This window comes from Trichechus manatus, unplaced genomic scaffold (assembly GCF_000243295.1).
Source record: "Trichechus manatus latirostris isolate Lorelei unplaced genomic scaffold, TriManLat1.0 scaffold00005, whole genome shotgun sequence".
In the NCBI taxonomy this organism is placed as follows: domain Eukaryota; kingdom Metazoa; phylum Chordata; class Mammalia; order Sirenia; family Trichechidae; genus Trichechus; species Trichechus manatus.
Window position 1 is genome coordinate 27792876 of NW_004443941.1, and position 14423 is coordinate 27807298.

A 14423-nucleotide genomic window follows, 5' to 3' on the forward strand; every position below is an offset into this window, starting at 1 on the left:
GATCTGTTACTAGGTATGTGAGCTCAGGAGTCCACCCACTCCTCCTGTATGGATTCAGCTCAGGTGCCCAGGTAGATAACCACCAAGTGTGTGGAGTAGGCTCACATACAGTCCTAGACAGGCATGGGTGATTGGCATAGACACAGGCATCTGGCTGCAGCAGGGAGATACACTCGGAGCAAAGCAGGGGGCTGATGACTGCCCCCGAGTGTCCAGGAAGAAGGCGTGTCCCTGTTCCCTGGAGTGTGTAGGTGGGTCGGTTTTGTAGCCAGACTATGAGCACCTAATGCTGTTGACTGTAAGGACTAGGGGGCAGCTCTTATTCATGGGCCCCTATCACAGGTGTCTAGGTGGCGTGGGTGGAGCCACCAGTCCTCAGGCCCCTGAGGTGGGTAGGTGAAGACCCTGCTTAATAGGCAGAGCAATGTCAAATGTCAAGTACCTGCCACTTCACAACTAAAAAAGTTGAAGTTAGACTTCTGGTAGATACTCTGTTGTACTGCAGTAATAAGGGCCTCCGCTGTTAAGATGGGGCCCACACAAGTCTATGTAGGGGGAAAGGCACTCAAAGTCCTTGGATCCCTTATGCCTGCGTCTAGGCAAAGGAGCTGTGCCTACCCTGGGTTCCTTGCTTAGGGGAGCCGGCAGTTTATTTTTTCCTGTTTGTTAATTTGTTCACTCTCCAAGGCAGGGAGAATGGCTCCCAGTGTGTGACGGATCCTACTTCCGGCCCAGGGGACTCGGCAATTGCTGAAGCTGGTCTGGGACCCAGTGCAGAGCAGGGAGCGGGGAGGTAAATGGGAGAGAGGTTTTTCCCTAAGAGGGGTGTTTTTGATCCGCGCGGTAAGTCGTATGCTAGTACTTATCTTTCGCCAATGAGGGCTGCTTCTCACTGGTTCTGGGTGGTCGTGTAGACTCTCTGTCGCTGGGTCTCTCATGGTGCGGAGAATGCATCTCCCGAGCTCTGCTGCTTGCCTGCCTCACCACTCACCCACAATCTGCTCAGGCCTGAAGGGCTCAGGATCTCCCTGGGTCAGGTCTGGCAACTCCTTGCTGCTTCCAAACCGTCTCTCCCTTTGATGTCCAGGCTCCCAGATTACCATACATAATTGAATCACTTGTTTTTTTGGGTCTTTGTTGTAAGAGGGTCCACCAGAAGCATCTAACTACTCCGCCATCTTGGCCCCGCCTCCTGGATCACCTTTCTTTGGAATGGTCTCAAATATGGACCTCTTCAAGCTGGTTGGCCAGGTAGCTGTCATCCAAATTTCTTGGCATACACGAGTGAGTGATTCCAGCATTACATACGTTTGTTGAAACATCTCAGTTGGTATTCCATCAACTCCTGGAGCTAGTTTATTTTTGCCAGTGCCTTCAGTGCAGCTTGGACTTCTTCAATACCTTTGGTTCTTGATCATATGCTAACTCCTGAAATGGCTGAACGGTGACCAATTCTTTTTGGTACAGTGGCTCTGTGTATTCTTTCCATCTTCTTTTGATGCTTCCTGAGTTGTTCAATGTCTTCCCCATAGACTCCTTTAATATTGCAACTTGATGCTTGAATTTTTTTTTTTTTTTGGTTCTTTCAGCTTGAGAAATGCTGAGCATTTCTCCACTTTTGGTTTTCTAACGCCAGGTCTTTGCACATTTCATTGTAATATTTTACTTTGTCTTCTCCAGGTGTTCTTTGAAATCTTCTGTTCAGCTTTTACTTATTCATTCTCCTTTTGCTTTAGCTACTCTACATTCAAGAGCAAGTTTCAGAGTCTCTTCGGATATCCCTTTTGGTCTTTTCTTTCTTTCCTGTCTTTTTAATGAACTTTTGCTTTCTTCACGTATGATGTTCTTGATGTCATCCACAACTCATCTGTTCTTTGGTCATTAGTGTTCAATGCATCAAATCTATTCTTGAGATGGTCTCTAAATTCAGGTTGGATATACTCAAGGCCATAGTCTGGCTCTCTTGGACTTTAGTTAATAACAATGTTATCAATACTGGCTCATCAATTTTAACAAACGTACTACAGAAATGGAAGATGTTAATAATAGGAGAAATGATGTGTATGGGTGGGGTATATGGTCACTCTATACTTTCTGCACAATTTCTCTGTAAACCAAAAACTGCTCTAGAAAATAAAGTCTATTAAAGAAAGGAAAAAGAAAACAGGATTTTTGATATAGCATCACACAAAGCAAGAGATATAAATGTTCCAGCTATAGGTTCTGGAAGAAAATCAGGTCATTTATTCAGACAGAAGCTGGAGCCAGGAGAGTGCTTGGGACCCTGGCCAGTTGCAATGTACACAAGCCAGGAAAAAAACTATTTTAAGGTTTTGAACATTGTAGACAATGACTTAATTTATTTCTACCTCAAAATAAATGGATTGGACTTTTCTTAACAACTTTTAAGAAATGTACATTTATAGAGAGAAATTGAAAATGTAACATTTTATAATACATTTGAGATAAATCTCATTAAACAGAACTTTGAATGAGTGGCTGTCAATAACATATTAAGTTCATTCACCTTAATAAAAATATGAAAACAGTTGCTTAAAAAAATGAAAAGGCATAAGAGTACTAAAAAAACTCATTTGACTTACAGTGAAAGTTAATAAGGTAGAGGTATTACTGCCTACATTTTTAACTAATTAATGTCTACCCTGTAAGCTTGTATCTGAAAGACTGGTGAAAAATTACAGAGGCTAAGTGAAGACTCTGTAAAATTAGGCACGTACATTGGAGAGGACAAAGAGTTTAGAGAAAAGATTGTGGCCTAGGAATGCTCTTCCTGAGAGAGAGCACAGTTGGGCTCTCTGAGGTCCGGGCTGGCTGACACAGAATTTGGGGCACAGAGACGTACAGCTCAGGCTGGATCTACCCTCCAACCACATCTAGTGGATCCACTTCTCTCAGCTGATATTAAACATCACAAAGGAGAATTTCTATGCAACAAGTTTCAAAGTTTTGTTTTGAAAATTGACCTGCTTTCATCAGGTAGATCTTGTGACATCCAAAATAGCACTCTTTGTTGTGTGATGAAAGAAAACCTGGTTTAACTAGGTAGTCACAACATTCCTTACAAAGAGGAGCTAAAAATAATGCCTGGCTAAATGATGCTTAAAGCTGAGGTGGTACTCAGAGGCTAACAAACCATGTATCTACTTCCAGGTAAAGTGCCAACTGGCAAGTGAAGAGCGAGGCAGAAAGGCAGCTGCTGAGGGAAGTTGGAGCTTAACTACAAGACTGCCTGAATTACACCCAAGTACCTGGAGCCCCAGGGCCAGAAGGACATTGAGTCTTTAGAAAAGGGTCACATAGCTGCAGTACTCTACCAACTTTCTGCAATCAAAACATGAAATCTAAAGGGCACAGATGTTTGGTTAAATGTACATAAAAATGGCCACAAATTATTGGCAGCTCCTCCCATTAAGAGTCTATTCTTCACCCGTTGAATGAAAGATGACCCTGTGCTAAACTTGCTGAACAGGACTAACAGAATGTGGCAGAAGTGATGATGGTGTCTACTTTCAGGTCTTGGTCTCTGTGATGGTTAAGAATGGGTGTCAACTTGGCTGGGCCATGATTCTCAGTGTTTTGGCAGTCATATAATGTTGTGATCACTTCCATGTTGGATTTGGTATGTGATCACCTCTACAACTGTGTGAACCATTTCCTTGATATAAATCTTTTTCTCTATATATATTTATATGCTTTACTGGTTTTGCTTCTCTAGAGAACCCAGCCTAAGACAATTTCTAAAGGCTTTGCTACCTCCTCTCTCACTTCTCTCATCATATGAAGAAGCCCAGGATGAAAGACCACACAGGGAGGGAGACCCTTGCAGCCATGCCCAATGGGCTGCCGTACATGTGAGTGAGGTCACCTTAGACCACTGAGCCCCAGCCAAGTGCCAGCTGACTGCAGAAGAACTACTCAGTCAACTGATGAGACATAATCAAACTTTGTTGTTTTAAGCTACTCCTTTTAGGGGTGGCTTGTTACACAGCAATAAATAACCTAAATATACATGTATTTTGTTAATGCATATTATGCTGATGTAAATAAATATGTTGGAAAAATACTCACATTCATTCATATATTTCTTGGACTTAAAAACAACTGTAACAAAACATTGTTACCAGAAAAGAAAGAGAATAAGGCTTTGAATCAGAGAACCAGAGTTGAAGACTCTGACCTGCTCTATTCCGTATACCCTGGAAGGTCTGTGAGTTTGTGCAAGTCACTTAATCTCTCAATCTCAGTTTTCATGTCTATTCCCCACGGAGTCAGAGTAACGATAAAATGAGAACAACTAAAACGAAAATGCTTTGTAAAAAGCAAGGTACCTTGCACATTTAAGGTGTTGTTGTTATTGTTATCTACATGTTGCTTAAAGACTTTCTTATTCTTCCTTCCCTGAAAAGACATCATCTGGATTAATGAATCTGACTTATACATTTCTCTATTGTAAATTTGCTATGCGTGGAGGAGGCATTTGTGTGCACACGTGCATATACACAAAAAGGGACTTCTACAGACCGTAAGGTGTTCATGATCCTATCACCGTGCAGTGTTGAAGACCTAGGTAAGACCCAGAGCCATCAATCCTCACCCCTCACTATCCTCTCCTGAAATGTATGATGAGCTGGCATACAGCTCTGATTATGTCCCAGTGCCAATAGAAGAGACAAGGATGAAAAGAAACAGCAGGGTGCCTGAAAACCTAAACCAAGTTGAGGAAAGGAAGAGCTGATAATGGTTAGGAGAATAATATAACACTTAAGAATGACATACAAATAGGATGAAATTCAGGAGAAAAGATACAAAAGGAGGGGTCATAAAGAAAAAAACGAGATGTGACAAGGAAAGAAGAAATAACCTATACTTAGAAGGACCAGAGGGAGGTGGGAAAATCTGTTCATCAGGGTACAGAAGTGAAAAAAGGCATCCATGCACAGTAAGAGCATCTAGAGAGTAGAGTCTGTCACTTGCAAGAGTTCAACTCATGTTCGATGAGTAAATGAATGAATGAATGAGCTGAATGCATACAACCCATGGTCAGGGATCTAAATGGAGGAAACAGTCTCACCAGGAATGGCATCCATTCTAATGGCAATGGAGGAGGGTGGAATTTATTTGTTAAGATGAGGGGGGGAAAGTCCACAAACTCCCTTTCTAGTGTAGGAAAGTATATACTAAATGCTTATTAAAAAAAAAGGGGGGGGTGGGGTGTGTTGCTTTTACCTAAGATACATCTCTACTGCTGTTAACATAGTGATATATTACCTTATTTTGTCCTAACTTGAAGGACTTCTCCCTCTAAATTCACTACATAATCAGCTTTGCTCTCAAATGGCTCTAAGTTCTTAATAACCGTCTTTATAAATATGCTAGCAAAGGTCCAATAATCATTATAGGCTTTTATATATTCCAAAATGCTGTACTTTATTATCAAAATAATGCTCTTAAAGAGGGAAGATTTGACATGGCTCACACACAGGAGAAAAGGTGTGTAGCTCTTTCTTTTAAAATACTACCACTATTACTACATACTAGGCTTTCTCTTTTTTAATTTCCATTTACACAAGATTGTTTGGGTTTTCATTCTCTTGTCGAAGTATGATCTGTCTGTCTATCATCCCACTAATAGGTGGGAACCCATTTAATATGCTAAACTTGCTGAACAGGACTAAGCCATAGTTGAGCACATTCTGCATTCATCAATTCATTCAGTATTAATGCATACACAGAGTGAAAGAAAAGAAGAAGACACAATTTAGACCTCTATAAATGCCTTTTTGTTGGAGAGATAAGACTTTATGTATGTAACAGTTGAATAATAGTGCAAGGAAGTAGATGATTAATTGGCAACATGGAAAAGGATATGCTGGAAGTTCCTAGAGGATGGGATAGGTATTGGGTGAAGCACAAAGACCTCATGGAATAAAGTGGAATCTAACTGGAGTCCTGCAGGATGAACACTATTAAAGAAGGTGGAAGGGAGAGAAAGGCATCCCATGCTGTGAGAGATGAGTGCAATGCTTGGATGGAGGGTTTATACAGTATTGAAGGGTCCTGGACCATAACAAAGGGGGCTGGAGGAAAACTGTAAGGGTTTTAAAGCGAGGCAAGGAGTAATAGTACCTCCCAATGGCAGTAAGGTAGCAAGAAACTAAAAGTATTCATATTATTTTTCTCTTCTTAAACATATAAATCATCACAGAAATAATCATGGCTAAGAGTGTGCCTGTTCATTCATCCACTCATTTACTCACTGATAAATGTAGATTGACATAGTATATCAAGTCCTGTTTAGATATAAAAAACCAGCAGCTGCTGAGTCAACTCTGACTCATGGCAACCCCATGTGTGTCAGAGTAGAACTGTGCTCCTTAGGGTTTTCAATGGCTGATTTTTCGGAAGTAGACTGGCAGGGCTTTATTCTGAAGTACTTTTGGGTGGACTCGAACCACCAACCTTTAAGATAGAACCAAGTGCATTAACTGTTTGTACCACCTAGGGACTACAAAATACTCCCCATCCTCAAGAATTGTACAGAATAGGAGAGACTGACCAAAAAAAAAAAAAAAAAAAAAACACACGATTTCAATATATGCGGTATGATAAAGAGAGAAATTATTTCAATATATTATTTATTAAAATTGCTGTGATAAAGAGGGGATGGCAGAGGTGCAGAGGAAGGACACCTAGATTATCCTTAGGGGGCAAAGACTGCGAACACTTCAATGAGAAGGAAATGTAGTACTGAAAGAGGGGTAGAAGCTGCCCAGGTGGATTGCAAAAGGGAAGGCAATCAGGCAGAGCCCACTGCAAATGCAAAGGCACAGAGCATGAGCAAGCCCGAGGAGTGGGCCTCATCCTGCAGGAACAAAGACTGCATGTGGAGAAGTGGCAGGGGATGAGAATGGGTCACTGACTGTTGCAAATACAGGAAACTAAAGAGCTGTGAGAACGTATCCCTTCTCTGCAAATAATTTACAGTGGGACTTTGAATGACTTCCTTCTCCGTGTTCTCAATTTCATCATGAGAGGCACATTTAACTCTGACCACTCTTCAGTTTTGGTGCCAAAGTAAAAAATTATGTCAGTACAATAGTAACCATCCTAAGACTTATATTTACTAGACTCACAGAAGCTCGGACATAAAAAATGGAAGGTATCTAGTTGAATCTCCTTTCCGACGTAACATTTCTTCTAAGTATTCCTGGCAGGTGGCCATCCAGGCGGAGAGAACTCTACTCAGTTCAGGGGAGTTTGGTCTACCTCAGGAAGCAGCCCAATTCATTACTGAACATCATTAGTTGTGAGAAAGATCTTTCTTAAACTGAGATTAAATATGTCTCCCTGTAACTTCTACCCATCTCTACCCCCAGAGTGACTGAAAAAATAGCCTACTGTGCCTCCTGTATGCACTTGGTGCTACAGTACATTTGCAACAGTGAAATGAGAATTGTTCCTTTTCTTCACTGAAGAACATATTCATTAACAATTGGCTTAGTTTTGATTAATTAGGTTCTCCAATATAATGTGCCACATTCTTTTCCATGAATACCTTGAAGGAGCATCTGTTACAGTTAGTAATGCTCCATTCTCCTCCTTTGCTGATTAGTACCTAATACTTTTTGTTTGTACAATACTTCACCCCTTCCAAAGTACCTCCACCTAAATTCCCTCATTGTAATGTCATAAGAAGGTTGCTGCACCACTGTTAGTATGTTATCTTTACAAGAAATCTTTGTATCTGTTTTTATGATACAGTATAAAGTGTAGGGCAGAAACTGTAAAATGAGTCTGAGAGAATCCTAGGTTTCTGACAGGACGAAATCTATGGATGACAAAGATCTAATGTTTTGTTTTTTCTTAATGTTTCATAAATTTTTTTTTATTTTGATAAAAACATGTAAGTTGTTGTTGTGAGCTATCGAGTCAATTCTGATTCAGAGTGACCCTGCACGGCAAGCAGAACTGCCCCAGAAGGTTTCCAAGGCTGTAATCTTTATGGAAGCAGATCACCAGGCCTTTCTTCTGCAGAGCTGTGGTGGGTTTGAACTGCTGACCTTTCAGTTAGCAGCCGAGCACTTAACCACTGTGCCACCAGGGCTCCTTAAAATATATATAACATTTGCCATTTCAACATTTTTTTACACGTACAATCCAGTGACACTGATTACATTTATCATGTCATAAAACATCACCTATATCTGTTGCCAAAAAAGTAACCGTCAGAACAGATTCTGGATGTCTACTCTAATTACGGACAAATAACTGATACTTAACTATGGACCACATATATTCCTTTATCATCAAACCATATGTATAATCGCAGCTACTCACTTCACAAACACAGATGCTAGGTGCTTGGCACTGGCACTGGGACTCTGGGAGAAGAGGTCAGAAATGGAGCTAAATAAGGCACGGTTTTAACTCTTGATGTTAAACGTAGAACAGAAGTTGAGAGAAGTGAGGTAAATGCAGTCAGAGGCTCTAGTTGAGGGTCCAGGAGAAGGCACTGACTCTGTGGGGCAGGGCATGAGAAACACTGAGGGGAGTTCTTGGCAGAGAAGAGGGGAGTCCACAGTGGGGGGAAAACAGAATGTAAACCCCACAACCCAAGCACAGTCCTCCCCAAAGCAAAGTGCAATGCCCCAGCGACATGACAGTGCTATACAGGCTGTCAAGGACAGGACCCAGAGGCCCTCTGGTTCTGGAGAAAGTCCTGTAGGGCTAAGGGAATGTCCTACTACTACAACTAAAATGACGGCAGCTTTTTTCCCCACAAAGCCAAAGAGAGATGCCTTTGTTATTCCAGAAAGCACTAAAGAATTCAGATTCCTCTTTGCCTCAGAAAGTAATGGGTCTGGTAGATGTGTGATTCCAAACATCAAGGATCCCTGGGGAACACTTCTATTAAGCATGCAACCTTTCATCACATTGGACACACTGTTTAAGCAACTATTAACATTCACTGCAGAGATTCAAATGGCAGGCCTAGTACTGATACATACCTCACTCCCTCCCTATCTACATACAGAGGGATATGTTTGCCTGCATAGTTCCCAGCCTTCAATAGTGCACAGACACCCCTACATGCGGAATCTATAAGGGTTAATGACTTAACCTGAAGACACCTGGCTTTGATCTCAGAAAAGATATATGTAAAAACCAAGTAATAATAACAGCTCAGTGATTTTGCCACAGAAACAGGAAGGTATTAGGTTTCCCATGGGAAGTCAAATTGCATGCTTGAAACCGTACCTTAAACGATACTAATACACAAGACAAAGGAGAGAACTTGATAAACTAATGACAAACCAACCTTGTTGGCAGAGTACAGCACCCATCAGCTGTGAGTCTAACTTGAGTTTCGTAGCTATCCAGGGGGCACACAGCCTGCTGAACAGAGGGGCATTCCACAGTGCTGCAGTCCACGCTGAAAACTGGAATGGGGCAAAGAGAGAGGCACTGTTTACTGCTACATTTACTCAAAGCATTTTGAGCCCTGAAATGAGAACAGTGGCTCCTGATAAACTTCCAAAGATCCCCTGCTTCCCAGAAACCCTGTCTTTGTGGCCTTGTGCTGACATTTTTAGTATAGTCAACGCTACAGAACTGCAGCATATCCTAAGTTTTCAGTGCAAGGAAATGTGGAGGGAAGATGAGATATTTAAAAGTTAAGATGAAGACAGAGAGAGACAGTTAAACCAATGGTGGTTATATGGACGGTGACATTCAGGCAGAGGTGTTTCAGATAGAGCAGTTCAACAGATGGACAAGGAATTTTATGCTTGAAGCACTGAAACTAGCAGGAAACTTGCAAAAAGGAAATCACTACGGTCCAGATGGGTTCACAGACCATATTAGAAATGCTGCCACAAGAGCAAGGATGTTAGAAATACTATAAAGCAAGAAGCAGCTGGGACACAACAACAAATCAAATGTCGGCAAAGAAGGTGAGTAGATAGTCAAAGATGACTTAGCACAAGCTATAAAGTAAAGGGGATGGATGATGGGGCAGTTGGCAAGGAGGAAGATCGGGGCTGAGTGTTTCATTATAAAATTTCTAGCATTTTGATGCATATATTTACCTAAAAATAACTGTCTCACGTATGATGATTGTTTTTAAATGTAATACTTTAAAGTGACACATGTATCTGCAAATGAGGGCTATGACCTTCTCTGGGGAATGAAGCAGGTAGCCACAGTACCATAAATATCAAATTACCCGCCCTTCCATCAAGCATAATTTGAAGAGGGGAAAATAAAGAAGAAAAGAGAAAAAGCCAAAGTTCCTCTCTGAAGGCGCTTATGTACCAGTGGGTTATCACTTTGGTTCTGTGGCCAGAAGTCAGGCTGCCATTAGCCCAAATGGCAGACTTGCAATGCACTGACAAGAATGCTTATCTTCACGTGAAGGAGAGGCAGGGGTAGCCAAGCAGGGGCCTGCTACCCTCTGGGATACAAAGGAGCTAGGCTGCTGAGACAAAGCTCGCGCATACCTGGTTTGCACTCATAGAGGTCACAACACTCTCCCGGCTTCCCTGACGCTTTGGACACTAGTATGTTCAGGTATCCCGGCTGGCAGACTTTGCGCAGACAGCCTGCAGGGTCGCACACGCAGCGGCTGGGTAAGGGGCAGCACTCCCCGGGAGGAGCGTAACCCTCGATCAGAACGGAATCTTCAGGACAACGCGGAGAGAACTGGACTTCACAGCGGGCCTTGGTGCAATCTGGCTTCTCTTCTAAATGAGAGAGAAAGAATTTAGCACATGCCCAGGGGCAGTGTGAGGTACTTCGGTCAGGAGCACAGACAGTCCTGATGATCTATTTACTAACCAAAGAGGAGGGTCAAGAAAGAAATCCAGGGAGAACCCTCAAGCTCAGCTTAGCTGACCATGAAAATCTCTCCCCAGGTCTGCCCATGACACCAAAATGGTGAGTCTGCAGTTCCCTTCTCCTCCACTGTCCTACTCACTCCAGTTGAAAAAACCAACGTCCAGTGCAATGGCCAAAATAAAGAAAGGAAAAGGCAAGACGCATACATGCAATGGAGAATCTGAAAACCGAACTTAGTCATTGAAGAGCTGAGAGATCTTCTAACTGCAAGAGTTTTAAAGGCTGTTCTTTGAAAGCACTCTGTATTTAAATACCAAAATGGAAAGGCTCACAAATAAATCATGGCTGCCTCAGGGACAGGAGACAAGGTGTGTGATAACCAACGTGGAAGAGCTCTACCTTAATGGTCTGTGTTTAGAATAGATTAGACGAACTTCTATTAAGAGTATACATTTCTATAATGTGGCAACTCAGCAAGGTGGATAAAAGGCAAATCTCCATGTAATTTCCCTAAATGACACCTGGTGTGTTTCTATCATATAACAGAGATCCATCAAATGTACTTCATCCCCTTTCTCTAGTGTCATCTACTCAAATCAAGATAGGTGATACCCAAAGGTTTTACTACTGGATAGTAAAACTCTAGGTTGTGGAGCCATGGACCATAGCTCAGCTTCATGGTTTACGGTTTTAAGAAACCAACATCTTGAAACCAATTTTATGGAACACTTTATGCACAAACTATTGAATGGGAAAATAATTTGCTCTATAAACTTTCACTTAATGAACAATAAAAAAATTTTAAAAAAAGCAGCAGCCTACAACAACATGAAGTCCTTCAGGAAAAGACCAGAATAAACCAAAACTATATAATCACAGCCCATGACCTTTAGGGGAGAGTTTGGGAAATGCTGGGTATAAATGATGCTGTGTAGTATTGGGGTATGTTTACATAAACTCTCTGTCCTTCTGAAAATAAAACCCAATCACAGAATCGAATAGCAGGGTTGGACCCAAGAGGTCACCTGGTAAGTCTCACTTTGTAAATGAAGAACCTGAGGCCCAAGACCTCAAGTGACTTACAGAAGGTCACTGGTGAAACAAAAGCAAGAATCTAGGCCTCCTCATTTCCAGTTCATTTTGCTCTTGATATTACAGAAGTAGATCAATTTCCAAAGTCAAGCCTGCTCTTCAGATCGTTTTATGCCTTGACTGCTGTATTTTTCATTTCACTGGGTATACTCCTTGTCTAACTACTTCTTGTCTAATTAAACCAAAGTGTAAGAAATCCTTCATACTCATAATTTTAGTAAATTCATTCAAGAGAATTTTTTGAGCATCTGCTGTTCCAGCAGGTTGGGACCATCAGTAAAGAAAACAGAGTTTACAATGCAGTGGAGTTTACAATGTAGTAGTGTTTACAATAATACAGTGACAGAAATAAATATTATTAAGTAAATTATATAGTAGTAAAGGGTGATAAGTACTATGGGAAAAAAACAGAAAAGAGTAAAGGAGAATGGAGTGCTTAGGAGAAGGAGGGCAGGGAGGGGGCAGTTAAAATCTAATGAGATTAGGCATCACTGAGAAGATGATGTTTGTACTAAGACTGGGTAGAGTGAAGGGGTGAGCCATGGAGATATCTGGGGGAAGAGCAACCCAAAAGAAGTACCAGCTACTGTGCTCCTGTGCCCCAGGAAAAGCAAGGAGGCCTGTGTGGATGGAGCAAAATGAGCGAGAGAAAGAACAGGAGAAGAGGTTTTAAAGGCAACAGTGGACCTGGTCATTTAGGGCCCTTAGGCCATTTTAAAGACTATAGATTTGACTATGAGGGAAGTAAGAGCTTTGACTGCATAGGAAGAGGAAGGGGAATGATTCAGAAAAATGGGTCTCTTCTTGGAAGAGTAGTGTTTGGGAACCTGGGCAAGAGCAGAAAGGTGCAGAGCATCAGAGGAGACGGGAGACATGGGAGGAAGTTGGAAAGAAAGAATATGGAGGCAGACAGACACGTACTACCATAGCTGGGTAGCTGGTGTGCTGAGAGGGCCATAAGATGAAGAGGTCAGATTCTCACACTCATGGAACCTTCCTTCTTATGACTGCCCTCTAATATTCTAATTTGGATCTGATGTCACTTCACGGCATCTGTGCCTCAATCAGGGGCAACATTCTATTGCAGGCCTCTGCACCTCCTTCTGGCTACCATCAACAGGTCTACATCGAACAAGCAGCTTAAGGCCCAGTGGACAGCTGCTGCTGTAGAAGCATACTTTATTAACATACAGGTCGTGTTAATGTCACAATAATGCCATGAGGTACATTACTATTTGCTCCATTATGCAGATAATGAACTAAGGTTCAGATAGGTCAAGGTGCCCAAGGGTATACAGCTCGTAAATGATGAGATGATGATGTGAAGCTTGGTCCATCTTGTTCCAGCTATGCTTCTCTAATAACATGCTTCCTGTCTTCAGAATCACCAGTCTGTGTTTTAATTTGCCCTTGTCCTTCTTTCTGGAGACCGTGGGTGGTGAAGACAGTTTAGCGTTTGGCTATTAACTGAAAGGATAGCAGTTCAAATCACCCAGCGGCATCTTGGAAGAAAGGCCTGGCAATCTACTTCCAAAAGATCACAGCCATTGAAAACCCTATAGAGCACAGTTCTACTCTGACACACATGGGGTCACCATTAAGTTGGAACTGGCTCAATGGCATTGTCATGGATTGAACTGTATCCCCCCCAAAATGTATGAGTTTGGCTAGGCCATGATTCCCAATGTTGTGTGGCTGTCCTCCATCTTGTGATTGTAATTTTACATTAAAGAGGGTTAGGGTTGGATTGTAACAGCACCCTAACCCAGGTCACATCCCTGATCCAATGTAAAGGGAGCTTCCCTGGGGTGTGGCCTGCACCACCTTTTATCTCTTGTAAGAGAGAAGTAAGCAGAGAGACAGGCAGACCTCATACCATCAAGAAAGCAGTGCCAGGAGCAAAGCGCATCCTTTGGACCGGGGTCCCCGCGCAGAGAAGCTCCTAGTCTGGGGAACACTAATGAGAAGAAGGCCGACAGAGAGAGAAAGACTTCCCCTGGAGCTGACGCCCTGAATTTAGACTTTTAGCCTACTTTACTGTGAAGAAGTAAGTTTCTCTTTGTTAAAGCCATCCACTTGTGGTACTTCTGTCGTAGCAGCACTAGATAACTAAGACAGGCAACTTGGTTTGGTTTTCTGGTTTACCCGTCTTTCCACCTTAGTAGAATTCTCTGGGCTCTGCTTCTTCTCTGACCAGAAATGTGGTTTCTGTTAAAGCTGTTCTGTCTTGCTGTGCCCCTGCTCCCTCTCACCCAGCCCTGACTCACTGCATGACTCATGGGACCTCTATAGCATACATACCCTACACGTGTCTGAATCAAATAGAAGCTACCTCTAAGGGAATCTGCACGGTCCCATTTTCATATTATATCTCCAAGGACCTGCCTTGAGAAGAGAACAAGACTAAGTAAGGAGGAATTCCTGTCTCAGATCTCCATCAGTGTGGAACAGAATGAATCCAAGAGCTGTGGAGG

General features: G+C 42.2%; 1 protein-coding gene across 1 annotated transcript in view; it reads right to left on the reverse strand.

Annotated features, from left to right (window-relative positions):
* CRIM1 (cysteine rich transmembrane BMP regulator 1) overlaps nt 1–14423 on the reverse strand; it is a 262328-nt gene that overhangs the window by 129216 nt on the left and 118689 nt on the right. Inside the window, exons 3-4 of the mRNA XM_004369565.2 lie at nt 10521–10763; nt 9341–9461 (exon numbers count right to left, since the gene is read on the reverse strand). Coding sequence (XP_004369622.1) covers nt 9341–9461; nt 10521–10763 — 364 coding nt within the window. The remainder of the gene's footprint in view (nt 1–9340; nt 9462–10520; nt 10764–14423) is intronic.